Below are 27308 nucleotides of genomic sequence, written 5' to 3' on the forward strand. Positions count from 1 at the left end.
AATGGTGGGGCTTTATTTTAACATAGTGGGGTTGAGGGATGAGAGGATGTTGACCACAGTATTAATTTAAGTTTATTTTTTCATTCCTAATTTTCTCTAGTTAGGTTTAGCAGTACACAGCAGCAGGTCTCATTTGTCATTCCCAGTAGTCATTTATGTAGAGAGTGTTAGTTTGAGGTTGATTCTAGCCTGATTGAAATACAGTGTAATAATAAGTTCATTGTGCTTCTGCTGAAAATGAACACAGCAGACAAGGATTGATTAGATTTATAGTTCCTTGGGTCTTCCTTAGGTAGATGATTATGGTGATTTATAGAGCTTCATCCTGTTCTCCAGAATTTCCTCGCTGTTGTATGTTTTGTATAGTTTGCAGTCTGGCTAGAAGGACTCCTTATAAGTATTATGATTTAAGACTATGATTTTTTCAGGGAGGTCATGGCAATCTCGGAATCCATGACTTCCCCAAACCTCCATGAATTCAGCCCCAGTGGCCAGCAGCTGCAGGGTCTTCCTGCCAACTCTGCAGCTCCTGGCCACTGCAGGCAGTGGGGGCCCGCCTGCAGCTCCTGGCTGCCCTGGGAGATTTGGAATTGCAGGGCTTGGGCTGTGGAGCTAAAAACAACAGTGTAGATGTTCCTGCTCAGTCTTCTCTGCTTTTGTTTGTTTAGTGCTGCTGCACCAGCCCAGTGAGCCCAAATCAGTTGACCTGGGCTCTGAGACTCAATGCCACAGGTTTTTCTTTGCAGTGTAGACATACCCAGTGTCACATGGGTCTAAATGAATTCTAGCAGAGTTGCATACAATATTCTGCTGCTCTCTTCTGTGTTGCCATCTTATTCTTAGTTGGGTGTTCTCTTTCATTTTTTACAGAAAGAATCTGTTGTTTCCCCATCATCGGTTACTTCAATTTTCATGTACTTTGTGTTTCTCTTGAGGGTAACATGGATTATGGTAGTGCTAGTGGTATAAATCCTTTCTCTCAAGGTTACTACACAGCTTAGTTTTTTGTATTTAGATGTATAGTCTCAAATGTGGTGTGCATGAAGTTTATATTTGCCTTGATTTGCAGGTGTGCACATGTCAGATGTAGTGTTTGCATTACATTTTCTCCATTCTGTCTGACTGTGGCTTTCTTAGAACAGGCAGTGTATGGAAACTTTCATTCTTTCTTCAAAGAAACTTGGAGTGGAGGGTTTCACTACATGAAATCTATGCCAGTCATGTGCACATGTTCCCACAATCAGGAAAAAAAACTGTACTGGCAAAGGTTGGTTGTTTTTAGGGTTGCTTAGATGAGAAATGAGATGGTGATGGGTTACAACATTTTGGTTGTAGGGTAGGAACTGACACTTCAAAAAATGCTTCCAGATTTTTTTTTTAAACCTAACATCATATACAGATAATTCCCTCAGTCAAAGAGGAGGTAGTAGGAGCAATACCCAAATGACAGGTAAGAAACAAAACAATGAAATATATTTTTTAACTCTGACTCATATGTGATATTAGCGAAAAAATCATCCTCATTCTTTTGATTGGAGGGAGCAAATGGTGGCAGGTGTGTGTGTCTACAGCTGTTTATTTAAAGGGGTGGTGGGTAGGAAACCACTATGGGTTTTATCACTCTGATTCACATTCCAGTCAAGATACAAGTTATATAGCATGATTTTTTAACCTTCTATTATTTTCCTTATACTATCTGTAATTCTTCAACAAAACTATTGAACAAGGTGTGGCTAGATAAAACTGATGTATTTTCTTGTTTGGCAAGAACTCCTTTCTTCCGCCAATGATCTGCCTTCCAATAAGGAATTTTATTGCAGTTCCCTCAGTCAGTTTAGAGTGGAAATGATTGATTACATTCCCTTCATGTTTGTTTTCCTTCTGACCTGTTTGTTGTTTTCCCATTTCACTTTCAGCTTATGGAGTGTGCAGAGATGGGTGCCTCGCCATCTATATTGAACGCACATGCTTTGAGTAGCCTGCTGATTTCCTAACACATCTCTGTGACTTGGGAAGCTGGAAATTTTTGTGTTCAGTATCAAATTGGTAGCCATTTGGCATAAACTAATGAAGTGGAGGGGATAAGGTGAATCCTTCATATATTGTATGTGAAACTGGCCTACAATATATAAATGTATAGTGTATAAAAAAGTCCGAAATCCAGAATCAATTGGATATAGAAGAATAAATTAAAGATAACTAGGGTTAGCTTCCATAATGAATATATATTTAATTATAGCCAAGAGATATATTTAATCTATTCCTCCATTTAGGAAGATTATCTCCCTATTGGGCAGTGAAGGTCACAAGGACAGTAGGAATTGGATCTCTTAGAGAGAAAGAAGGATCTAGGTTTGTATTTATAAGGCCCTTTCTTCCTCCTAGGCTGTCTGAATTATCAAGCTTGATTTTAAACTACATGAAATTGCCTATTTTTCTCCCTTTATTTTGAATGAAAGTGGAATTAGTTTTAGTGAAATGTGACAGATTGATGGCATTGGAGACTGACAGTCTCTCTTCTCTAACAGAACAGACACAGGATAGGTAGAACCAATGTCTTTCCAACCTCTACTCTGTAGACTTTGGAGTGGATCAACTTTAGCTTACAAATAATAATAATTAATAGAAGCAGGAAGCATACATTAGTAAAAAGTTTTATTAGCCATGATATAATGCATTGGCAAGATGATAAATTTACTCAAATTCACGTCTGTTACAGACTAGAGGTGTTGGCCTCACAGTTTTACAGAGTGAACAGAGGGAGAGTACGTGGCTTCCAGAGTAGTTCCTCCTCATATGTCGTCGTGCTCCTGCCCGTGAACCAAAAGTCACAGATGTGCAAACAACCCTCTCAGTCTGCCCAGTAATTAACATATAAAAGCAAGTCATAAAACTGGAGAATTTCAAATCCGATTTGAAATAAAATTGCAATTGATGTTTCTAGGATGTTATTGCATGCCTTAGGGGAGAAGAATGTATGGTTTTTCAAGTTCTGTGTCCCTTTGAACCAGCTGAAATGGCAAGCTCAATGGTAGGGTTTCTGTTCATTGGTCCATTGGGAAGAGGAATGACCAAAACCCTTTGTAGAAATGTGGCTCTATCAGAACTCACCAAACAGGAGCAAATCACATTTGTCCATACAATTTACGTTCAAAGGTGTTTTTGAACTTACCCACTAGTGTAACCACTGGATCTCCCTTATACTTATGCAAATCCAGTTTGGAATGCATCCAATCAAATACTGTCATTTTCACATCTTTTAATCTGTTCATTACACTTCACCCTATCCTCCAGTCTTTCTCACTGAAGCGAGTCAGCAAGGCAGCCTTTTTTGGCAGCTTCTTGTGGGCACTTTTGCAGAAGTTAGCTGGTGTTTTTTTTTGTTTTTTTTTTAAAAGTCAGGTTTGTTGTGTGAGATTCTTGCACGTTGATTCAGACATCCACATGGATTTGTGTCATGTCATATGCTGTCCCATACATGCATTCCAGTTTTCCACAGTGCAGTTTTTGTATGATTGCACTAAAGAAAATGCTTATAGGTTTAGGTCAATTTAAATAGTGGACAGATCTATAATCCTCTTTGGTGTGACTATATAACTTTTTTTTTGTTTTCATCAAGATATAATTCATATACTAATTTTTTTTTTTCTGTTGTCAGATATAGCGCAGCTGGTGGTTGAAGAATGCAGATAATCACCCAGGGTTATCTAATTTTTGGACACACTTAGTATTTCAGTGTGAGTCTTCTGTCCACAGCAGACATTATAAATATAATTTGTAGATCCAAATATAGTACAGGTTAATGCATGAATGGCTCAGAACTTTTTCAATATAGATTTAAATGTGAATATCTCTTTGATGGTGCATGCAGATTGATTTAACACATATTTCAGGGACTGGTTGAAGTGCTTATATATTCAGTTAGACTTCTATGAACATTTTTATTCCTGGAAAATAGTATCTATGTATTGGAAAAAGCAGCACAGTATACTGTATTTACTATCCGAGGTACTCTCTGGGCTTCGCCAACAGAGGCGTAAATATATGATAAGTACTAGATCAGCTGTGATGGCTACATTTGTAGACCAAGTATTATGAACAGGAAGATACAACAAGGGTACTCGCAAAAAGAAAAGGAGTACTTGTGGCACCTTAGAGACTAACAAATCTATTTGAGCATAAGCTTTCATGAGCTACAGCTCACTTCATCGGATGCATTCAGGGTACTGTTGGTCTGACAGTTAGAAAAAGGTGAGAGACACCCATATGATTAATGGTACTGTATCCTCTTCTCTAGTTATTTCCTCAGAGGGTGACAAAATAAATGCTTTAAAACATATCAACTATAGGATGGTGTTTGGAGGTAACTAAAGCTGCACCTTAGTGCCGTGTCTTCTTTTACAAATAAAACGTATGCTCTTCTGTGGAAATTAGACCTCCTTTACCACATTTTCATCCCTTGGCTTGAAAGTTTCCCAGAAGTGGTGCTTTTTTTAAAAAAAAGAATGATTGTCCATCAAAGGAGAACATTCAGATTTTGATTTAATCTGTAGATAATCAGGCAAGTGAGCATTCAAGGCTGTATGATTGGTGGAGTGTGACAGGGCAGAAAGAGGCAAGAGCTGATAACTCAGAAAAGGGAGAAGTATGCAGAGTCTCCGAGGCAGTGACTATTTTGATTTATATAATAAAAAAGATGTTTGTACAAAGGCTCTGGTTGCCCTAACACTTAATTAATATCACAACATAATCCTCACAGTATAAAAATGGTCATTCAGACAGGAACTCAACCAATTAGCCTCCTACAAAAAAAAAAGCTCCTTTCTTCCCCATTATCATTTCAGGAACATACTCTCAGCCATCTCCCAAAATCCTGCCAAATACATTTCTTTTTTTAATGTACCCATAGTGTCACCACATTTGGGCTATTTTGGATCAAGGGGGAGCAAGTTCCAGAGTCTAGGAGACCTCACAGTAAATGGTCTGCTAGCAGCCTCCTTTCCTTTAACAAGAAAGGATCCACCTTGAGAGCCTCTGCGGATTGTTGCTGTGGCAGTATGGAACAGGGAGAGTGGCAGTCTCTCAAGCAGGCAGTTCTGAGGTTGTTAAGGGCTTTATAGGTCATAGTTAACACCGTAAACTCTACTTTGAAATGAGTAGACAACTAGCATGCATCCCAGAGTACTGTTGTCCTATGCTCCCAGCATGTTGTCTCCACTCAGTAAGCAAGCTGCTTTATTCTACATCAGCTTCAGCCTCTGAATGTATTGAGGCTTTGCGCCATGCAGAAGGCATTGCAATAGTCTAATTTTGAAGTAACAAGGCCTTGGGTAATGTTGTCAAGATCTGTATCCAAAAGGAAAGGTCACAACTGTCTAGCCAGACACAGATGTTAAAAAGTGGACTGAGTTACTGCTGTAATATTATCATCCAGCAGCAGCTTGGGGTTTAGAACTGCCCCTAAATTGTAAACCCTGATAACTAATGGTGAATGCCCCCCCTCAATTAAAGGGACTCCTGTTGTGCCCCATCTCCTCTTGCTGCTTTCCCCAACCCACCTCCTTCACCTCAATTTGGTGTGGGTTGAGCTTCAGACAACTCCCTCTCCTGCATGACCCAATCGCAACTGGATATGGGCTGAGGTGTGGAACTGCAGTCAGAGTTGGATGAGATAGAGATCTACACCTGGGTGCCATCAGCATACTGAAAATACTGCTCCCTATGCCTCCTTTGACACTCCATATATATGTTGAACAGGAGGGTTGACAGCATGGTACCCTGTGGCACAGGACATCTAAGAGCTCTTGAGGAATAGGAGCAAATGATAGCTATTATCCACTGAGATCTCTCCAAGAGAAAAGAATGAAGATACTGAAGGGAAGCCCTGTTCATTCCCACCAGTGTCCTCAGGTGAGTTAACAACACTTCATGATCAAAGGCATCTTGTAGACCTAATAATATTGGCATGGACACCTGATCTTCATCCACCACCAGTCAATGCAGTCCCTGTGCCCTGGCCAGGTCTATACCCAGATTGACAAGAGTCAAGGAGATCAAAGGAATCTAGGTACTGAGAGAATTCTCACTACAGCCTTCTCTCCACAATCTTACCCAAGAGGGAATATGTGACACTGGCCAAGAATTAACTAGAGTGTCAACATCAAACAATGACTTTCTGAGCAAAGTCACAACTAACGGTGAAACACTGGTGCTTCCTTCAAAACAATAGGCAGCCTGCTCTCTAACAGAAGTATCGACAGTCTCCACAAGTCGAGGACCAAGAACTTTTCCACTAGCTTTCAGAAAACAGGAAGGACATGGATCCAAAGTACAGGTTGCGGGACTGAGTTTTCTCCACACCTCCAGTACCTCAGTGAGCATCACCAGCTGAAACTCTAGCACAGAAAATAAGGCCCTTGGTTCCTTCCAGACCTTGCACTGTCACCACAGAAGCGAACAGCTCATCCCTAATGTGATCAAATTTATCTGAAAAATAACAAGCCATTTCATCACAATGGGAGCAGCTCAAAGCAGTTATAGAGTGGAGGCAGTACAGATTCTTCAGTTTATCTACAATCTGGAAATCTTGTCTAAAAGAATCTTGTTCTTTTAGTGGAAAAGGGGGATTCAAAGCTGGAGGAAAGTGTGAGACATGGTCAGATCAAGCCGTCTGTCATTGCACTGCGGTCTGCATGTGACTCTGTAATGGGGGCACTCACCTCTTGAGCGCCACCTGCTGATGCATGCAGTACTGCAGGCCTTTCACGCACTTGGCACCCCTGATAGATTGTTGAGCTCACTTGACAGGTCTTCAGTGGCCCAGTCACACAATCAAAATGAACCCTTTCTGGGGTAGCAAAAGAGTTCTTACTAGGGCCTTCAGTCCTTTAAATTCAATCCTTCACTCGGGTTTCCCAATAAACCTTGTCCCTGTCTTGGGGTTTATACCACTTTCCTGGTTGGGAGAACCCTGAGTAGTGGGCTGGGATCCTGTAAACAGTAGCCGCATACTGCTTACTTCAGTCTTCTGTCGTTATTTCCTTGGTCTCTTCCCACCTGGTCCCTTTACCTCAGGTTTTCTCTCAGCTTAGGCAAATGCAGCCACAAACAAACTCTGGTTATCCCTTGAGCTCCTTTGGCCAGAGAGGAGCTCTGTGCTTTGCTCTTTTTGGCCCAACTACAAACTGACCTACTAAGGCCCTGCAGCTCCTTTTATCTGAGCCTGCTGGGCTTCCATGAATCTCTCTAGCCACTCTTTTCCTGGGGCAGGGTGTAGTAGGACTGCGGGGCCACCAGCTCGGGGCCACAAAGGCCAGGTACACCCCATCACAGATCCCTTCCAAGAACACCATGTCACTCTGTATCTGCAGAAGGAGATGCTACAGAGATACCTTGTATCTCATTGTCCAGAGCACTACATTTACAGCACTCCTGGGCAGATAATTACCATTACTCATGTTCCTTTATCATATTAAGTAGTATTTCTAGGTTGCCAAGAATTTGGCTGTACACAAGGCCCATTCCATAACCTCTTGTGACCTGCACTCCTCCCGATAAATTCTGAATAGTTCCAATGTATGCAGATACTTTTTTATAAAAAAGTGGAATAGTTCCTTCAATGCTTTTAACTTCCTGTGTAAGATTAGCTCCCTAGTCAGAAGTCAGTGTTAATGTGATGTATATTAACAGTGATCAAACTGCATGTCTGGAGTTGAATGGAATGCAAATAACACTGACACGCTACTGTTATTTCATTTTATGCATGTTAAATATTAAAACGATAGTAGAATAGTTTGTATTAGTACAACCCACATCAGTGGTTTTGCAACCAATATATTTCCAAATTACTTAAATAAAAACAAGTAGATTAGTCACTTACATTTATCCAGGCTGAACTTAGAAGTCTGTAGTATACTCAAGGCACAGAAATTATTCTTCTGCACAGAAATGTACACAAAATATGAAGAATTTCAGGACATGCCGTGATAGCATTTTGATCTGTTCAACTTCTTGTTTGTGCAATTAATCAACCTTGTGTATGGTTCACTCTGAAAGGCAACTATTTAAAAATTGCACATTTTTCTTCAAGAGACCTCCTGCATGTATGAATTCAGACATATTTGATTACTTTAGGGATCAAGTAATGTTTTACTATTGTTGGCTGCTATTAACCCTGGAGAGCCAACACAGCAAAAAAGTAGAGAGCTGGATTCTTTCTTGTGCATCAGTAGAACTATTTACTTCAGTTACACCTGTGTGACAATTTTGAAAGGAGTGGACTTGCACATGTGTCCCTTAGAGCCTAAATTGGCCTATACAAGTTCTATTACTAGTGGTTAAGTATTAAAAAACAAAAAACCCACCTGAAGTCTCAGATCCCAGGGTGAGTTTGCTGTGCTGACAATTTAAACAAAAAACATACCAACCAAACGAAAAACTTTCAAAAAGACCATGTTTAATGTGAAGGTAGAGACACAATTGCCCACAGTGACATTTTTAAAGAAACAAGGTGGGTGAGGTAGTATCTTTTATTAGGCCAGCTTCTGTTGGTGAGAGCGACAAGCAGAGCTCTTCTTCAGGATTTAGAGAGTCACTTTTGAGGGTTAGACTTAATGTTCCATGGGTCAGTATTTTATAAAGGGTTAAATGATTGATAGATATTGTAGTAAATTGTTATATATTCTTATAGAGTCCAGTGAGTCAGTAGGTAGGTTATATCCATAGCTTATAACCATCTACAACACATACTACTCACATCTGTAACATGCTTATAGCATCTATTAATCATTCCTTAACCCTTTATAAACCTTTTATAAATGGAACCAGAATACAAACTGTTACCCCTGTAAGAGCAGAACCTCACTTATACTGTAATACTCAGCTATGTTCAGCTAAACTCTTTCAGAAATAAAGTTATTGAAAATGGTTCAGATTCTCCTTGAATAAAAAGAAAATAAATACTAAATACTTACTTTTATTGCAGGCACTGTTGATATGCAGTACTTGCTGGAGACCTCATTGAATTTACATTTTGATACAAGAAATTTAAATTAGGAGAAGGTCTGTCTCATTTTAATTTGGAAGAGAATGGGATAGAAATACTGAGGACACTGTTAAGTAGTTTGGGCCATAGGGAATCATTTTAGCATCAGATGAGAAAACTCACCAAATTATCATAATTTATGTAGATTTTTGGAAAAAAAAACCTGTTCTTTTCTCTGAGCCACTATTTTGAAATTATGCAAGATTTTTGTGCTGTTACTATATCTATATGGTCAGTAGAGGGAGCACAAGTTCTCACTCCCTTCCCAAAGATGTACTGTCCTTGGTGATGATGCCAACAGAGGTAGATAAACTAAAGAGATTTATATTGCTTTCTGCTCCTGAAGAAACAAGAACAACTCAGTGCTCGCAAAGGGAAAAGAACAAAACTAGTTGGGAAAGAAATGTTATGGTCAGTGTCCCAGATCATGTTTTCTGAAGGTCAAAGGGGATGTGGAGGAGAAAATGTCACTGCCCACCCTCCCACCCTTAATCCATTGGTAGCATAAGATCTCCTCCTAAAGTCATTTGGATTAAACCCAAACCTGTGTTGATCGTGGGATATATGGACAGCTAGGGCTTTCCATGTAGGGACCCTGGTCCCACACCAGCTCTGGCACCATACTTGACCTAAAATCTGACAGTGCGTCTACATTGGCACTACACTATCAGAAGCTCCCTGATTGCAGCTCCCATCAAGACTCCTTTGGTCAAGGCTCTGCAGAAAAGACAATATACTCCTGAGCTGCAATATCTTCCTCGGTAAATTGTGTGGGACTGTAGGAATAATGCTCTGTTACTTCCCAGTCTCCACCTCTTCCTCCCATGCTGATCGTTGGGCCCACAGAGGGATTAGTAATGGGCCCAGGACGGGTATGGAGATAGTGTTGCAGAGGAGAGGGAACACTTACTGGGCTAATATTTTAAGAAAGTAGTGTAGGCAATGGAGAGCAAACAAAAATGTAGTGTTAGAAATAAATACTTGATACTTCTATACTTTGGTCTAAACATGGCAAGTGAATAACAATTTCTGTGATTTGATGTGGATGAGGACGTTTTGAAGTACATAACTACTTGAGAGTCACATCACTCTAAAATATAGGAGGCCCTGGAATCAGATTGTTGATATTGGCAATGCTTTGTTTACTCCTCTCATTAATTTTGGGCAAAAAGGTGCAATGGGAAAATGTATAAATTGTATTTGGTAACTTCCCATTCATGGGTGCAGGATCTTTGCTTTACCACACATGTTAAACTAGTTTGTAAGAAATGTGAATTTGCGATATTTAACAGATCATTTTTAGGGTTTCCTTGCTCCCCCTCAGCTGGACTACTTCACTTTCTGCACATTTATTCATTTGAATTGTTGACTGCGGTTGGCTGAATACTCCATTAAAATGTTCTCACCATGATTCCTTTTGTGTTGTTTACAATCTTCCATCTTTTGCTTTTATGGTATCACTGTGACTTTGTAAAACCATAATGACAATTGCTTACACACCAAAAACAGTTTCTTAGAGTCACCTCTTTCTGATGACAGGTTTCAGAGTAACAGCCGTGTTAGTCTGTATTCGCAAAAAGAAAAGGAGTACTTGTGGCACCTTGGAGACTAACCAATTTATTTGAGCATAAGCTTTCATGAGCTACAGTTGCATCCGATGAAGTGAGCTGTAGCTCACGAAAGCTTATGCTCAAATAAATTGGTTAGTCTCTAAGGTGCCACAAGTACTCCTTTTCTCTTTTTAATGCTTCTTCTCCTTCTCTTGCTTTTTTTATCCAGCTGTTTTCTCTCATCTTTGACATAACTTTTGTCTCTCTAGATACTACCCTTGCACTGTTTGTTGTTTTTCTTGCTGTGTTCCCTATGCTTGCCTCTCTTTTAAGGCTTTTCTTCCCCCTATCAGTTTCCATGTGTGGCTGTATCCACACTTCTTTTCTTCATTCTCTTGATACAAGTGAATTTGTGGCGGCTTCCAGCAAACATCTCTAAAGCAAGCCCATTGTTCCTCTATGTCGTTCAACACTGGAGGATAATTAATTTTATTGTGATTTGTAACAAAACATGTTCTTATAATTCGAGTCGGCTAATTCCCATTCCACTAGGGTTGGTGTTGTCAAGGATTATTCAACTCCGTCCACGTGAATGGTCATCTTGCCTGCTTGAGTAGGGTACTGAATATGGTCTGAATGGAGTCTTCTTCATCCAGTCCAATTTTAGAAGCAGAAATAGAGAAAGCAATTAAGCAGCTAAAATATGGCAAATGACAATACATCCTGCAATGGGAGTATGCAGAAAAAGTTAGAAATAAAGAAGTTGTATCCAAAAGATGAAAGAATAGCTTGACAAAAAAAGTGAGAAAAGCGAAAGAAGCATAAATGAGAGGCAACTCCAAGAAATTGTTCCAGGTGTGTAAGCAGTTACCATCATACTTCCCAAGTCGCAGTGGTGTCTGTCACAGTTCAGGGCAGTTTTATCTGTATTCCCCCTCCATGATCCAGCAAGGACACCCACGCTCAGGCTTCCACTTCTCCAGCCATCACCTTTGTTGGGCAGAGACCCGCATCTCTCTCCCTGCTTACTGAGATTTTTTCCAGGCTGCACAGTTCCCTGCCTACACCATGTTATTCCCCAGCAAGGAAGACTGCCTAAACAGGATGCCTCTGTGCTTTGCTTACTCTTCAAAGGCTATAAATAGTGTAATTGCCACAGTTCAGTTACCACATAGTTCTTTATAAGCAAGCACATGTATTCTTATAGTAAAAATGTTAGAGAAAACATATTAAAAACAATAAAAGAACCTACACACATACTACTAAGCTTACCTGAGATTGCCCTGTGACTCCAACAAGGGCTGTGGCTGGTGAACAATCCTTTAAACCCCAGAGTTTTTCCTGTGATTGCATAATAATGAGGAGTCCTTTGGCGCAGAACAAGCACACTTGTGAATCTGAGTCACTTCTTTATCCATTTTGGGTCTTTGAAGAGACTGTAAATAGGTATTCAGCAAGACAATGGGTTTTCTCCTCAAGGCACACCTTCAAAAGGATGGATCTGGATATTAATTTATAATACAGTTTGGGAAAAAGAACTTTGCCTAGAGGATTGGAAGAAAGGTAGGATCGGTAAATTATTAAAAAAGAAGTGGTATACGATAACTTATGAGGAATAACATTATTTTCAGTACCTAGAAAAGTGTTTTGCAGTATGCTGTGGAACAGAGTCAAACTGGATATAGATGAAAAACTGTGTAATGAGCAAGCAGGCTTTAGACCAGAAAGATTGTGAGTAGATCACATGTTTATCCTGAGACGATTGATTGAGAAAGGGCTTCCCTATGATAGAAGATTAGTCTTGAACTTCATAGATTTCACCAAGGCTTTTGAATGCATTCATAGAGAGTTGCTGATGAAGATCCTGCAACAAAAGAGTTTCCTATAAACAGTGTCACTGATCAAGATGCTTTATGAAGGTCAAAATGCTGTAAGAGAGAGAAAGACAGGGGCCGATTGGTTTGATATCATCACTGGAGTGTGGTATTATTAGTGATTTTGTATATCTTGGGAGCACAGTTAGTGCTGAGTGCCAACTCTGTAAGGAGGCGTAAGCAAAAATGTGGACGATAAGTAGAGCTTTTTTTGTGACTGGCAAATATTTGGAAAAACAGGGAGACTCACACAAGAACCAAGATACAATTTTACAATGTTATTATGATACCAGTATTGTTATATGATTTTGAAACTGGGCAAATAGCAGAAGCCCATAGCAGAAAACTTGATGCATTCCAACATAGACGCTTGTTGAGAATACTTGGTGTCCATTGGTGGAATAAATAGTAACTAATGCTGATGTAAAGACAATGATTTGAGAAAAAAGGCTGAAGTGCTTTGGGCATATTGTACAGATGTAAAAAAACCCGTATTTCTAGACAAAAAGCCAAACATACATATTCGTACGCATGCAAGTAGTCTTGTTCACATGAGAAACCTAAAGCACTCAAAGGAACTATTCCTAGTGTAGCAGTTGCAGGCTCATGCCCATAGATCACTTGTGTCAATTGGCATAACCCTGCCACAAAGCCAGTGGGCTGGTCACTGGGTGTCTTGTCTGCCTTATTACTTGGAGACAGGCTATTGTTACGGTTAATCCAAAGGTTCTCCAACTTTTTCATACAGTGGACCACATTTTTATGAACACATCGTCTCATGGAACATCTCTCTTCCCTTCTGTGATTGCATGGGCAGCACTCCCTTTCCCTCCCAATAATGTAGCAACGACAACAATTGTTTACATAGAAAAATAATATTAGAAAGCGTATAATGTATTTTAGTTCTCTGTACCATAATTTGGGAACCTTGGGTCCAGTCATTTTATAATCTAAAACTAAACTCTTCAGCATCATTTTTATTTTTTTGCGTATATTTTAAGTATATAAAGAAGCAACTTTTTCTTCAGTGAAGTAAAATACTCCAAAATAAGCTTGGTAGTATAATTTACGCTATAAGTTTTAAACCTAATTTTATGTTTTCTGTTCCCAGGGGCAGTGATTGTTTCCACTCCACAAGACATTGCTTTACTTGATGCACGCAAAGGAGCTGAGATGTTTCGAAAAGTCCATGTGCCTGTAAGCATTTAGAAAGAAATATATTCTTCCAAAAGGTGAAACATTTCTAAATTGTGGAGACAGGTGAATTTTTTAAATGAACTACTGAATTTCAGGTTTCAGAGGGGTGGCTGTGTTAGTCTGTATCAGCAAAAATGAGGAGTCCTTGTGACACCTTAGAGACTAACACATTTATTTGGGTGTCATAAATATAAAGGAAAAGATAACCACCTTTCCGTATACAGTGCTATAAAATCCCTCCTGGCCAGAGGCAAAACTCTTTCACCTGTAAAGGGTTAAGAAGCTAAGATAACCTCACTGGCACCTGACCCAAAATGACCAATGAGGGGACAAGATACTTTCAAATATGGAGCAGACTGGGACAGGGACAAAGGGTTCTGTCTGTCTGTGTGATGCTTTTGCCGGGAACAGATCAGAAATACAAGCCTTCCAACTCCTGTTAAGTTAGTAAGTAATCTAGCTACCCTAGAGTTCAGAGTGGTGAAGGAACATTGACAATGGGCTATAACCCACTTCATCAGATGCATGGAGTGAAAAAAAGTGGGCAGGTATAAATATACAGTACATGAAAAGAAGGGAGTTGTCTTTGCAAGTTGATAACGAAGCCAATTCAATCATGGTGGATGTGGCCATTCCCATCAGTTGACAAGAAGCTGTGAGTATCAACAGAGGGAAAATTATTTTTTGTAGTGACCCAGCCACTTCCAGTCTTTATTCAGGCCTAATTTGATGATGTCAAGTTTGCACATTAATTCCAGTTCTGCAGTTTCTCGTTGAAGTCCGTTTTTGAAGTTTTTTTCTTGAAGAATGGCCACTTTTAAGTCTGTTGTTGAGTGTCCAGGGAGACTGAAGTGCTCTCCTACTGGTTTTTGAATGTTACAATTCTTGATGTCTGATTTGTGTCCAGTGCCCCTCTGCCATGTACATTGGCCAAACCGGAGAGTCTCTACTCAAATGAATAAATGGATACATCCACCATGATTGAATTGGCCTCATTAGCACTACAAAAAGTAATTTTCCCTGTGTTGACATTCCCCCCTTCTTGTCAGCTGTTGGGAATGGGCTACATCCACCCTAACTGAATTGGCTTCGTTAGCACTGACCTCCCACTTGGTAAGGCAACTCCCATCTTTTCATGTGCTGTATATTTATACCTGCCTACTTTTTTTTCACTCCGTGCATCTGATGAAGTGGGTTATGGCCCATTAAAGCTTATGCCCAAATAAATTTGTTAGTCTCTAAGGTGCCTCAAGGACTCCTCCTTGTTTTTACTGAATTTCACAAATTCTATTTCGGTAAAACACCTAAAAACTAGTATATTTCTCTAGCCTGTGATAGAAAAGGCAGAAGCATGTTTGCTTGCTTTAACAGGATGATGGAAAGAATCTGTTTCAGAATTTAATTGAGATCACAATACTACTTGATGTTCTAAAATAAAATGACCTTATAGTCCCAAATAGACTGGATTATAAATCAGCCTTCTGTGTGTTATATATCCAATCTTTATGTGCACTATATTCCTTTGCTGGTAACTAGGTAGTGGTTTGCACAAAAAAGTTACTTTCCGATTAGATTTTCATGTTTGTTAGAGAAGAAACACCCCAAATTGGAACATGTTTTGAGGTTTGGATCTAGAGTCAAACTTGGCTCAGGAGTAGGGACCATTTCTGGAAAACTAAAATAACAAAGTAGGTATACAGTGCTTAAGACAACATTTCAGGTGGTTAGCCTTGTCATGGGGTTTTCTCACTATTGAGCGCCTCTTTTTGGCTGTGTCCATAGATTAAGCTCCAGTCAGGTCTGATACCCCTCCTTTCGGCAGCTGTTCTCAACAAATCCCCTCTTGTTCTCTGGGATTCGGAGTGCTCCCTCTTCTAAATGAGCTGCATGTCCAGCTTATCGAGAAAAGCTGGACGAGCACAAGTCCATGGGGCCAGATGCAGTGCATCCGAGGGGCTGAGGGAGATGGCTGATGTGATTGCAGATCCATTGGCCATTATCTTTGAAAACTCGTGCTGATCCAGGGAGGTCCCAGACAATTTGAAAAAGGCAAATATAGTGCTCATCTTTAATAAAGGGAAGAAGGAGAATCTGGGGAACTACAGACTGGTCAGCCTCACCTCAGTCTCTGGAAAAATCATGGAGCAGGTCCTCAAGGAATTCATTTTGAAGCAATTGGAGGAGAGGGAAGTGATCAGGAATAGTCAACATGGATTCACCAAGGGCAAATCATACTTGACCAACCTGATTGCCTTCTGTGATGAGATAACTGGCTTTGTGGATATAGGGAAAGCGGTGGATGTGATATATCTTGACCTCTTAGCAAAGCTTATGATTCGGTCTCCCACAGTATTCTTGCCAGCAAGTTAAAGAAGTATGGGCTGGATGAATGGACTATAAGGTGGATAGAAAGCTGGCTATCACCAGGCTCAACAGGTAGTGATCAACTGCTCGATGCCTAGTTGGCAGCCGGTATCAAGCGGAGTGTCCTAGGGGTCGGTCCTGAGCCCAGTTTTGTTCAATATCTTCATTAATGATCTGGATGATGGGATAGATTGCACCCTCAGCAAGTTCGCAGATGACACTAAGCTGGGGGGAGAGGTGGATAAGCTGGAAGGTAGGGATAGGATCAAGAGTGACCTAGACAAATTGGAGGATTGGGCAAAAGAAATCTGGTGAGGTTCAACAAGGACAAGTGCAGAGTCCTGCACTTAGTACGGAAGAAACCCAGGCACTGCTACAGGCTGGGGACCAACTGGCTAAGCACCAGTTCTGCAGAAAAGGACCTGGGTATTACAGTGGATGAGAAGCTGGATATGAGTCAACAGTATGCCCCTGGTGCCAAGGCTAATGGCATATTGGGCTACAACATTAGTACGAGCATTGCCAGCAGATTGAGGGAAGTGATTATTCCCCTGTATATGGCACTGGTGAGGCCATATCTGGAGTATTGCATCCCCCACTACAGGAAGGATGTGGACAAATTGGAGAGAGTCCAGTGGAGGGCAACGAAAATGATTAGGGGGCTGAGGCACATGATTTATGAGGAGAGGCTGAGGGAACTGGGATTATTCAGTCTGTAGAAGAGAAGGGTGAGGGGTATTTGATAGGAGCCTTCAATTACGTGAAGGGGGGTTCCAAAGAGGATGGAGCTAGGCTGATCTCAATGGTGGCAGATGACAGAACAAAGAGCAATGGTCTCAAGTTGCAGTGGGGGAGGTCTAGGTTGGATATTAGGAAAAACTATTTCACTCGAAGGACGGTGAAGCACTGGAATGGGTTACCTAGGGAGATGGTGGAATCTCCATCCTTAGAGGTTTTTAAGGCCCAGCTTTACAAAGCCTTGGCTGGGATGATTTAGTTGGGGTTGGTCCTGCTTTGAGCAGGGGGTTGGACGAGATGACTTCCTGAGGTCTCTTCCAGTCCTAATCTTCTGTGATTCTATGATTCATGACTCAGCCCTGCAGCAGGTCACTGTATAGTCTTCCCCTTTCCAGACAGTCTTGTTTATCGTATGTTCACCTGTGTATAGTATGTGTATTTTAACATGATGATCAGACATTTTCCCACTGTTGATTTGATTTCCCCTGTGTTGTCTCTCTCCCTCACACCTCCTCAGCATTTTGCATGTCGTCAATTACTTTAATCTTCAAGGAAAAAGAACAGTCCAGCATCTTGAAATGTTTGCTTCATTTACGTACAAGGAACAATTATTACTCATAAGATGTATCATTACGTTTCATTATTGATAATATCAATCATCTTTCTTCTCTGTAGGGATCTATCCTGGTACAAATCTATCTTGCGAAAACTAGTTAGTTGCTGATTGCTGTAATGGAGCAAATTTTACAAGGTGCTGAGCTCTTTCAACTCCCACTGAGCTCAATACCATGAGAGGCAGCATGATCTAGTGTGTTAGGATCAGGCCTATGAAATGTAAATTACTTTTAAGAGATAAAACCTGGGAAAAGTACAAAAAAAAAAGGCATTAAATACAGTAAAACATTACAGTAAATTAAGAAACTGATTTTAATACAGATCAGTGAAACCAGCTGAGGTCTGCCTCTATATTTAATTTACCTTATTCTAGCTAGTTACTGCAGCATAAGTGGTGGCACCAATACTTGAGATCACACAAAGTTTGGAAACTTCAGTAATATCTGTAGGGAATGTGGGAAAATTAGACACGGTAACAGCTTTGACTCCAAATTTCCTGCGTGTCAGTTTTCTGTGAACCTTTTAATTATAGCCTTGCTACTTTTTTCATTGAATTAATTTTTAAATGTAACATTTAAAATGTAAAAATCAAAAGCTTAACAGAAGTTCACAGTGAAAGGACTTGAAATTGAATTCTAATGTCTGGACAAAAAAGATAAGTATTATTTAAATATTAACTAGGTTATGTGACAGGGTCAGGCCAGATGGCTACAGGAGAGTGTTGGTTTTTTTTTTGTTTGGTTGGTTTTTTTTGGAGATATTCGATGCGTCGAGTGGATGGAGCAAGCTCCTATTCCATCTCCCTGTTCCAAAAATCCATTTAATATATAGTCCTCAGATAGAGGATATATCAGACATTAAACTGATAAGAACAGATACTACAGGAGAGTGTTAGAAGGCAGATATATTAGTCCCAGATTAAGCAGGTCCATTTTCTCTGGGTAAGGTAACAGGGGCAGTACCAGAACAAGAAGGATCTTGCTGGAACAAATTCAGGCAGGTAGGCTAATTAGGACACCTGAAGCCAATTAAGAAGCTGCTAGAATCAATTAGGGCAGGCTGGCTAATCAAGGCACCTGAGTTTAAAAAGGACCTCACTTCAGTTTGTGGTGTGCATGTGAGGAGCTGGGAGCAAGAGGCACTAGGAGCTGAGAGTGAGAAGGTGTAGTGCTGGAGGACTGACGAGTACAAGCATTATCAGACACCAGGTGGAAGATCCTGTGGTGAGGATAAAGAAGGTGTTGGGAGAAGGCCATGGGGAAGTAGCCCAGGGAGTTGTAGCTATTGCACAGCTGTTCCAGGAGGCACTCTAGACAGCTGTCGTCCACAGGGCTCTGGGCTGGAACCCGGAGTAGAGGGCGGGCCCGGGTTCCCCCCAAGCCTCCCAACTCCTGATCAGACACAGGAGGAGTTGACCGGGACTGTGGGTTCCACCAGAGGGCCTGTTCCCCGACCCACATGGTGGATCAGCAGAGAGTGCGGGGATTGTTCTCCTTCCTTTTCCCCATGCTGGCCAGTGATGAACAGTGGATTTGAGCCACGAAAGTGGCCAAACTGAGGGCTGCCGTGAATCTCTGAGGCGAGCAAATCTGCCAATAAGTGCAGGACCCACCAAGCTAGAAAAGAAACTTTTGTCACAGTAAATAATCAAATAGTGTTTTTCAGAAAACATATTAAATTGTGTTTTGGACTTGACACCGTAATACGAGTTTCTAAATAACAAAGTATTGCATTCTTGAATATGACCTCAAAAATATATTTTTCATAAGGCATACAAGTATGGAAAGAAACATGCAGATTCAAATATCTGCTAATTTTAAATATTAATTAAAAAGGAAAGCATCCTGTACACCTCATTTTTTTCAGTCTTCTTAAAAAGTTCCCTCTGGCGATGCACATTTTCTCCATTACCTATTTAGATAACATTTATATTCTGTTTTAAAAAGTAGAAATTTCTTTAATGCCTAATTTACTTTTAATAGAAACTGAGACAGAAATGTTGAAATTACTGCCTTTACTTGATTTTTAATTCACAGGATATCTTAACAAAGAAAATATATGAATGGGTTCAATAAATATGAATGTCGTTTGTTGGCTGCTGAAGCATGTACATGTACATCAATTTTTCAGTAACCAAAATTTCAAAGTATAAAATATCTGTTGCATTTTGTGCTAGAGATGTGTGATGAGGTGTACAAACCCCACACTGAGCAACAAGGGGTTAAGGGATCATTTTGGGCTCAGCCAGCCCTGCCCCGCCACACCTGCAGCAAATGCTCCATCTGCTGGAGGAATTAAAAGGCAGGGAATTATCTTATTTGGGTGGCAGAGCAGAGGGAAGCCTAAAGGCTCTGACACTGCTGCCCAAAGGGGCCCTCCTTGAGGGAAGGGACGACCCACCCCAGAGACAACCAGAGAGGGAAGTATTCTACGACCTTGGACATTGGTAACTCCCTCTTACTACTTTTGGTTTGGATTTTTCCACCAGGCAAAGGCCTTGAACTGCTGGAATTGCTGTTGGCAGGCCTGGAAGAGGTGGAATCCTTGAAACTGTAGTGGCCTGCTGCAGAAATGGAGACCACCTGCTTGCACTGGAATCCATTCATAGTTACCACTGTCTAAAAGGATTTGATAAGGGACAGCTTTCCAGATAAGTTGATGGCCTGTGGGCTGCTAAACCCATAGCCATTAAAGGATTTTGCATGCATTCTGGTGAATTTTATCACACGTACACTGCTTTTTACAAACATTAACAGATTAACCCCCAAGTGAGGTATTTAGGTCCATAGTATTTACAGCTTGGACACTAAAACAGAAAGATTAAATGATTTGACCAAGGCTACAGAGGTGTATCCATGTTGGAGACAAAATTACAATGCAAGAGTCTCTAGTTTTAAGTCCAGTGACTTCTCCATTAGAAGATCATGTGCCCTCTCATTGTCTTAAACTCTACCTGCTGTGGGCAGCAGTCTCACTTGCTGTGAGCAGAGGAGTCAGTTCAACTGCTGCCGTCCACTTGGCCGGGAGTGTGCCTGCCTCTGTTGCACTGGAGCTGCTGCAATGTGACACTGCCTCCCATAGCTGTGAATTTTTGGAATCTACCCTAAATCTAAGAATCTGTGGCTGTGGCTTTCATGAACCCCAAAGGCCAGCACAGGGCACCTGGTGGGGAAATCCATGAATAATTCGGACTATTTAGGAAAAATCAGTGAAGTACTTTCAACTTTTAGAGATCAGTTTCTGTTGGTTTATATTTTCAAGACTATCTCTGAAAGGAGAAGGACTAACTTGTTTGGTTTTAATAAAGCTGAGATCCTCTGTCCAGGATGTTCAGATTGGTGGGAGATGTGGATTTCACAGGTTCCAAAGGCCAGCTGTATATACAATTGGCTGTTGTACTGGAGAAAGAATCTGAGGTGTATTTTCTTCTAAAGACACTTCAACTGTTGTCTATCTGGCTATTTATTTGTATCACTGTAGCACCTAGAGGACCCATGCACATAGTAAGAGTCAGTCCCTGGCCTGAATTGTTTGCAATCAGATGAGGAGGGATGGAAAGGAAGTATTATTATCCCCATTTTGTAAATAGTGAACTGAAGTAAAGATACATGAAGTGACTTGCCCAAGGTCACACAGGCAAATCTGTGGCAGCCCAGAGAGGGAATTGAAACCCAGGTCTGCTGAGTCCTAGTCCAGTGTCTTTACCACATCTTGTACTTGCAGTTTAACAGATGATTCAGTTACTAAAGTAGTACAAATAGTATCTGGCCAGGCCAAAGTAACTTGGGGTGTAGGGCTGCTGAGCAAGAGGAGGCACATGGGTGGTCACTGACACAAGTGAACTGGACATCTGAAAAGTTGAAATGCTGACTGGTAGAAATTTTGAGATTTGGACCGTTGAAACACGGGGGAGGGGGAAAGGATGGTCCTGGCCCTATTTAAAGTCAATGGCAAAACTCCCATTGACTTCAGTAGAGCCAGGATTTCCCTCAGAATCTCTAAAGATGTCATGAAAGGCTTTCATTCTCTAATTTTATCTTCTATAACTAAAAAAGGTTTTGACCTTCTTAGGCTCAGCTCACAAAAGACTAGGGAGTGAAATTAGATTCATACATACTTATGGGATAGTTTGTGTAGACTGTAATGGACTTTGTAACCTTTTCAAATCTGTTATTTGAACAGGGAAATGAGAGCTTTTGCAGTCTTCATTAGCAAGACTTATTACTTTCAGTCTGTGGATTTAAAAACTTTGAGGATAATAGTGAAGTCTTACTATCTTTCTGTAAATATGCAACAATATACGTATTAACAAATACATCTGAGTGATAAAAACGTTTATATAAATTATAATAGCTTTTTAAAATAGTCATTTTGATTAATGCATAATGTGAACTAATGAACTGAGAAATTTGATCTGGGGAGAAAACCTCAAACTTTTAATTTATAATTGTAGTGCACAAAAGTCCCACAAAATTGTAAAATATATCTTTTGAGCTGCTGCTGTTCAAATTTATTAAATAATTTGTTTTCCAATTTTACTATATTGGTTCCTCTGACACCAGTACTTTGAAGAACAAATTTCAACCAGAAGGAATTGTAAACCGACAGTAATATCCATGTGAAAATTGTGTTTGACATGCTTCTTTGTTAAATTTTCAAACAAACATCTTTGTGCTTTCTCCCATGCTGCCCCTCATGCTCGAGAAGAGCTTCCCAGGACCATCCACAAACCTAACACATTATTCTCCTTCTAAAACCTCCTTAAAATGCTCCTTTTCAGTGATGCTTATAAAAAAACATGAGAAGTTAGGCCACTGGTATGCTGAGACCACAATCTGTCATCCTGATCAATATTACCTGATTGTTTCCTTGTACTCCCCTAAACTGTCTGTGTCCATCTGTTCTCTTGTCTTACACTTAGATTGTAAATTTTGAGGCAAAATGTGTTAGTTCAGCGCCTAGCACAAGGGGGTTCTGGTCCGTGATTAGGGCTCCTAGGCGTTACAGTAACTCACATAATAAAAATAACTTAGTTAATAATTATATAAATAAATAATAGAATCCTAAATGAGAAAAAAATGAGCCTAGTGGACTCTGCATAATATTGCACACTGAGAGTGAACAGTCCAGTATTCCAAAGCTCTGCTGATATTCAGAAGGAACCATTTATACCTTAAAATATACTACTAGATAGATGATAGACAAGATTAATGCAGAAGGAATGTAAAATGGGCATGTGGCGCAGGCATTAAGGGACTGTGTGTCTGTCATGCCATCTGGAGTGACTCATGATCGAGAGTGCCAATCTCAGGGCAGACTGTCAAAAGCAGGGCAGACCCCGCCTCACTGGTGCTATGTTCTACAGTTAGATTTCACTAACCCAGTAACAAACATTAACTCCTAGATCACTTTAACTGTCTTACCATGGAGTCATAGACAGTCCCCTTGGGTTCTCCAGTCTATCATGCCACCCAGGCAAGCTGGGCTTAGTGATAGATGGTCACTTACACCAAAAAATCACAAAAAATTCAGGTTGCTCCCAGTGTCAAGAGACCAGTGACTTACCCCAGATCAATTTGTACTTTCAATCGCACACCAAAGACAAAGCCTGTAGCCAATACTGTAATAAACTAACCAAAGGTTTATTAACTAGGAAAGAAGAATTAAAAGTTATTTACAGGTTCAAGCAAGCATATATACACAAATGAGTTTGTCTGATTCAAAAAGTGACAGAGATGTAGTAATCTGTCACCCCTGAACCCCATGTCAACCCTGGGGATCTCTGCTTTTTGTTTCTTAGCTCCAGCCCTGGTTAGAGTACAAACTTGCAAAGGTATGGAAAATCTTCATTTTATTTTTCCCTCTTCCAGCATTCAAACCAATGGGACAAGCCTTCTGCATGTACTTCTCCATGGGTGGATGGAGCAATTAACAAAACTTTTGTTTTGTGATTGCCCATTGGATTTGGTAGTCCTCCTGTATGGGTGTGGGGAGCCCCTCTTCCCATCTGAGTTCACAAGTTCAGAGCAGGCATTTTTACAGTTTTATAAAACAAATTTATATTTTTCCTTGTAGCATGCAACACAGACACTACAAATAAGATTAATGCATGTATCAACTTACAAGCATTTTATAGAGTCTAAATACGTCCTTACAAGTCAAACACCTACCTTGAACAATATTACTATATAGGTGAGCTGGACTGGTTTCCAGCTATGAATTTGTCAGTGCTCAGCTTATGCCTACAGACTTGGCAAGAGCTGGTACCTGGTTTACCTGCGTCACAGAGTCATTTGCTTTCAGTAAGACTAGCTGAAGAAAAAAGATCATAAATGAGACATTAACACATGATTTAGCATGGAGGATACAGCTACAGTAGCATTGTCTTAATAAAGCTCTGGTACAGTTACTTTTTCTGGTGGTGTGTTCCTATCATCAAAGGATTCATGAAACGGTTATAAAAACAGCTATAAAACATTTAAATAAAACACTAAGACTACATCACTTGTTCTGTGATCATGTGTTTTGTTTTGGTTTTGTTTGGGGTTTTTTTTGATACTTTAATGCTGTGTCTGCAGTACGCACAGTACGTGTAGCTACTCACCACAGTGAAAAGCAGGCTGCATCCAAGTGTGCAGCTGTAGTTGGCAGTGAAAAGGGTCTGGCAGAGGGGAGGCTCCCTGCTGCCACAGTCTTTCCCCGCTGTGGGGAAGGGCTCCAGCTGTGAGAGGTGCCCAAGCTTTTCCCCCCTGAAGTCTTTTCCTGCAGCAGCGAAAGGCTTCGGCAGTGAGGAGGCAGTGGGACACTATATTGCTAAAAATATCAGTGTAGATGAGGAGGTCTGGGTTGGGCGAGTAGAGACGGTGTTGGGGATGTACTCCCATACATACCCACGCCCTTCAGGTGTGTCTTTGTTTGCCTAAGCCATGCCTCACTGGCCACACTGCAATTTAATATCCATCCTTTGAGGGCTATGCAGGTAGGTACTCTAAATGTCACCAAAAGAAGTGTGCTGTGTTCATGTACTCTAAGAGGACTACAGAAATTTAAAAAGCTAGGTGCTTGAAAATGGGTGAGTACGTTTGTACGACAAGTGCAAGTTTTCTTTTGTATGGTGTGAGGAATAGACTGACTTAATTGGGTAAATCATCTTATTCTCTGCCCACTTCGGGAGATGTCTCTCAAATCTCAAAGCATCATCCTACTTCGTTATCATTCAGTTTCCAGTTTACACACACGTTGAAATCCCATGTTATAGTATTAATCGTTTAGGAGTCCATCAACAGAGCACTTACGCTGGCTACAGAGAGCTCTATAAAACACTGTCTGTCTTCCTCCTTCCCTGTGCCTCCCATTGGAAACTGAATGTGCTGCCCCTTCAACAGCTGTAGTCTTTCCCAGCCAAAGAACTCAGAGTAAAACCTGCCCTGATTTAAATCCTCTGAAAGCTCTACATAGTAAACCTATGCTACCATGTGAAAAATTCAGAACGCCAAATGCAGGCATAGAAAAGCCAGTACACCAAAGCCGACGCGCACTCAAATTTTTTTTATTTTAGTTGTATTTGATTGCACATTGAGCACAGTTATGTGCTATAAAGTAAAAATAACATGTTCATTTGCTTATATTCCTCTCTCTGTATTCTTTACATTGGCCAGTATTTTCAAACTTGGGTGCCAAAGGTCGGGTGCTTGTTGTAAATAGCAACCTAAGTAATGTGATTGATTTTTAGTGGTGCTGAACCTCTGCGGCTCCCATTAACTTCAGTGGAAACTGTGGATGATCAGCACTTCTGAAAACAAGGCCACTTTATTCAGGTGCCGAAGTTTAGGAATTTAAGGTGAAATTTTCAAAGGCCCTCTGTATCTTGTAACTTTCACTCTGAAGTTTGGAAATTTTGGGTATAGTATCTAGGTGATCTATTTATTTTCTGTTTATAGAATTTTAATATATAACAGTTGACTCTGCAACATGAAGCTAAGATTGTGCAGGTTTTCTGTTGATTAATAAACCACAAGAGCCTTATAACATGTCAAATTTGGGTGTAAGTTATTCCTGGCAGGTTTGCAAAATTCCGGTCATCCCTCATGCTTAACTTTGTTTGACAGATAAACACAGTGTGATTAGTGTTCTCATCAGCATCATTCTAAAATGTGGAAGCGTAGATTTTATGCCCAGAGTGGCAAACTTTCTTTATATTTTTGCAAAGAAGATGTTGGAAATTGGACATCAACAAAAAGACACCTAATATGTGTATATTAGATTTTTGTCCCACAGTTTTTGTCGGTTTCTGCCTTGCATCATTATTTCTATTGTTTTGATCTTTAAATGTCTCTCTGCTCCTCAGCAAGAATAGCAAATCTGGGTTCGTTTTTGAAGATATTTTCCTGCTGAATAGCCAAAAAAGTCTTTTTTTAAAAAAAATAGGTCCACTTGTGACACTTCTTGTAATGCAGTGCAGTGGTGGCCATGTTGGTCCCACAATATTAGAGAGACAGGATGGGTGAGGTAATATCTTATAAAGTTGGTCCAATAAAAGATATTACCTCCCCCAGCTTGTCTCACTTCTTGTAATAATATGTCACAGTTCATGAAATGAAACTCTAAACAAGAAGACTGTAAAACACAGCACATGAAACCTCCAGGGTTCAAAGTTATGTGATACAACAATTGTTTTAGTGAGATGTTATAAAGTGGTGTTCGTAAGTTAAGTACTGTAGTTTGGGGAGTATAAGAGATGTTTTATAACAAATGTGCTTGATAATCTTGACTTGAAAGGCAGCAATCTTGTAATGAATATGAAGTATATAATATATAAATATTTATAAAATGATCAAATAAAAACACTATTAAATTACTTAGTTGCTGAGCCTGGAATCTAGGGGTTGTGGTGACACTGTTGAAAACGGTCTATTCATTTTAAACTAATACTTTTAAGATACCTTGTTTGAGATCTATTCTCTGATGCCATATGTGGATAGATGTAATGTACCAGCATTGATACTAAGACTCTAGATTTGAACATTCTTTTTTAACTTAACAGGTTTTGGGACTTGTCCAAAATATGAGTGTTTTCCAATGCCCGAAATGTAAACATGAGACCCATATTTTTGGAGCTGATGGTGTGAGAGATCTAGCAAAAACCCTTGGACTAGATGTTTTAGGTAAGAATACTGATATTTTTATTGTTGACGGACAAATTAATGATACTGTATGTTCAAATAATGGTCAAATAGAAAAGGTGCAGTAATAATCTTAAATTGCCGAGTTTTATTACAGTTTTTGTGCTGTTTATGATCATTGTCTCAGGATTTTTCCTTTTAATGAAATGCTGGCTAGATTTGGAAGTTTGTGACAAATATGACTAGTACTCACATATATAAGAGCCACAAGTGGGAGAGGAAGTGTCTAAGGAAACTACATCCACTGGATCTTGGTGATCTTGACGGTCTTCTAGATTGTAAACTCTTCAGAACATGGACTGTTTTGATATTTATATATTATACAGCATACAACATATAGTATTATTTATCAAATAAATTAAATAATTGTTAAATAATAAAGTGTACTGTTAATTATGGTGAAATTTAGTAACATGTATGCAGTGACATCTAGGACCTAAATTCTTCCCATTGGAGTCAGTGGGAGTTGTCCCATTGACTCTACGGGGAACAGGAATGCGTTTTTTATGTATGTGGGAAAAGATTGTAATTTGAACAGCAATGCATTAGACCCGTTACTTTTATACCTACCTATAGAATATTGAATTGTTGCGTTTTGCATGGCAAATAAGTAGTTTACATTTTTGCTTTGAATCACACACACTGGTTATCCAAGGTCAGTTATGTTTAGACTAAACATAATTTAATTATGATTAGACCACCTTAACTATTGTCTTTAAGTGTTAGTTGGGATTTCAGGAAAATA

General features: G+C 40.0%; 1 protein-coding gene and 1 pseudogene across 2 annotated transcripts in view; one reads left to right on the forward strand and one right to left on the reverse strand.

The window, feature by feature from the left end:
- NUBPL (NUBP iron-sulfur cluster assembly factor, mitochondrial) overlaps window positions 1-27308 on the forward strand; it is a 150416-nt gene that overhangs the window by 98322 nt on the left and 24786 nt on the right. Inside the window, exons 8-9 of one of the 2 annotated variants that reach the window (XM_077819011.1) lie at window positions 13579-13664; window positions 26425-26545. In XM_077819011.1, coding sequence (XP_077675137.1) covers window positions 13579-13664; window positions 26425-26545 — 207 coding nt within the window. The remainder of the gene's footprint in view (window positions 1-13578; window positions 13665-26424; window positions 26546-27308) is intronic. The other variant, XM_077819012.1, reaches the window with a different exon arrangement.
- LOC144267202 (U2 spliceosomal RNA) lies at window positions 18137-18287 on the reverse strand (annotated as a pseudogene).

The sequence above is a fragment of the Eretmochelys imbricata genome, chromosome 6 (assembly GCF_965152235.1).
Source record: "Eretmochelys imbricata isolate rEreImb1 chromosome 6, rEreImb1.hap1, whole genome shotgun sequence".
Classification (NCBI taxonomy): domain Eukaryota; kingdom Metazoa; phylum Chordata; order Testudines; family Cheloniidae; genus Eretmochelys; species Eretmochelys imbricata.